The sequence below is a fragment of the Eupeodes corollae genome, chromosome 2 (genome assembly GCF_945859685.1).
Source record: "Eupeodes corollae chromosome 2, idEupCoro1.1, whole genome shotgun sequence".
Classification (NCBI taxonomy): Eukaryota; Metazoa; Arthropoda; class Insecta; order Diptera; family Syrphidae; genus Eupeodes; species Eupeodes corollae.
In genome coordinates, this window is record NC_079148.1 from 125320323 (window position 1) to 125322369 (window position 2047).

Genomic DNA, 2047 nt, shown 5'->3' on the forward strand with positions numbered 1-2047 from the left:
TTTTTTCTAAATGCTTTCTATTAAAAACGAGCATCAAAGCATGCCTAAAAATGACAGTTCGTGAAAGTTAAACAAAGCAACCACACTTAAACGGACTTAAAAATTGAATTTCCCATCTGTTGACTGGACCATTTTTGCAGTAAAAATTGTGTCAGTTTATTTTTTGGATTCGAATACACACAATTTTAGAAAATTATAAACACAATTTTAATGAATTATGGCAACTATGCGATGTTTCGAAGCACTTTCTATGAGCAAACATGAAAAAATACGAACATTTCCTACAGTTGAAAAATGATATTGTTTTTAAAATTAAATCTAAAAATACAACAGAATCCCCATAAGCTTAAAAACTTAAGCAAACGCAAAAAAGGGTCAATAATTGTCAATATCGATTACATTTAGTGCTCACCGCACCCAACGCAAACTAGCGTCAAAATACTTCTTAATCATATTGCAGAATATGCACCAACCAACGGTTAATTCGAAGGTTGCTTCCGTGCATAAGATGCACTACACGCTGAGATCATTAAACCTATAACTTGTATGAAAAACCGTTTCTCGCAAAGGCAATAACAATGCAAGATGGTCAGAGCTAAAACAGGTAGAAATCCAGAATAATTGCCTTCCATATAAACCTACACGTACGCGAATGTTCAAAAGTGAAAGGGAAGACGACTTTAAATGGAATAGGCGATGCCTTCATTTGGACTGGGCATCAAGGTCAAATTACCTACCAATGATGCATACAGTATGATGAGCTGACGGACACGCGGACGGGATGGCCCTAACCTTCCATTCAATGGTAACTTTGGTTATGATAGAATCAGCCTTGCCCTTTGTCTTTCATCAAAGAACAAAATGAAGCACAAAAACAAAATAAGTCTTCCCAGATGCATGTTGCTAAGATATCTAGTTTTTACATCTATTGCCCCGAAGTGAATCTTCTTCTTTGGGATTGCTTTTTTGTGTTTTGTTGCATTTTTTCTTGTTTTTGCCCTATTTTGCCCTTGAACCTGTATTCCGTGTCCATCATCGTGAACAAAAGAACTAGCTGGGTGTTTTTCTTCAAGAGTAGTATAAATAGTTAGTACAATTCTAGGGATGGTATCAAATTCGATTCATTCGTTAAACACTCAAGAAGTAACAACTTTTTACAAACAACCAAACAATATGTTCAAATTCGTAAGTTCTTCTTTTTAAACAAAAATCTAATTGATAACACTTTTGACTTCTTTAAAATCAAAGGTGATTCTTTTTGCTGTCATTGCCGCTGCTGCTGCAGGATTAGTTCCAGCTGTGTCTACTCCTCTTTTGGGCAGATTAATTCCTCAGCCATCTTTGGCTCCTGCCAATACTGAACATGCTGGCTATGTCAGTGGATTGACACCAATTGCCCATCAATATGTATCATTGCCAGCTGCCTACTCAGCAGTTTATGCAGCTGAACATGTTCCATTGGCATATGCCCGTAATTATGTGAGTAAAATCTTTGATCTGAGGGCTGAACTTTAGTTTGAAAATTCAAAACTGTTTCATGGTAAACTTTTATTGTGTCTATCTCCCAACAGGTGGCATACACAGCTCCAATTGAAACTTCTCACTACCGGATTTCCTATTAGAAACTCCTAAAAGCTGACAATGTTTTTTTGATTGTGGAAATAGTCGATGATGGAATAGCACTCTCTAGTTTACTACTTTCTTAATTTAACTGAAAATAAAAATCGATTGGTGAATAAATTTGAAAGTTGTTTTGAATTGTTGAAGTTAAATTAACGGGGGAAAAGAAGATGAATATTCAAAGTATTTTTTACTTGCGACATATAGGAACTATATGGCAAGTTTTGCATTCGTGCAAAATTTCGAACTCGAGATTTTAATCAAACATGATATTACGATGTTAGAGAGGTCGAAAAAAGTGGGTCCCGCGATTCCGTCCGGTCGGTTTTGTCTGTCTGTCCACGCTCCTACAGCCTAAACCATTGGGTCGATTGAGTTCAAACTTGGAAGTTAAGGTTTTGAGCAAATTCGCGTTAGGCGTTTTTTT

General features: G+C 36.2%; 1 protein-coding gene across 1 annotated transcript; it reads left to right on the forward strand.

Annotated features, from left to right (window-relative positions):
• The first annotated feature begins 1042 nt into the window (after nt 1-1042).
• LOC129947966 (uncharacterized) lies at nt 1043-1758 on the forward strand. Its single transcript, XM_056058756.1, has 3 exons — nt 1043-1185; nt 1249-1479; nt 1572-1758. Exons 1-3 carry the CDS (start codon nt 1105-1107, stop codon nt 1620-1622), a joined length of 363 nt encoding a protein of 120 aa, XP_055914731.1. The 5' UTR covers nt 1043-1104; the 3' UTR covers nt 1623-1758.
• The last annotated feature ends 289 nt before the right edge of the window (nt 1759-2047 follow it).

What these genes read in the sequence shown, in the direction of transcription:
- LOC129947966 (XM_056058756.1), top strand. Translation starts at nt 1,105, where the DNA reads ATGGTATCAAATTCGATTCATTCGTTAAACACTCAAGAAGTAACAACT. An exon ending in CAAACAATATGTTCAAATTC is followed by an intron (nt 1,186 to 1,248) that starts GTAAGTTCTTCT and finishes TTAAAATCAAAG; the next exon opens with GTGATTCTTTTTGCTGTCAT. An exon ending in TGGCATATGCCCGTAATTAT is followed by an intron (nt 1,480 to 1,571) that starts GTGAGTAAAATC and finishes ATCTCCCAACAG; the next exon opens with GTGGCATACACAGCTCCAAT.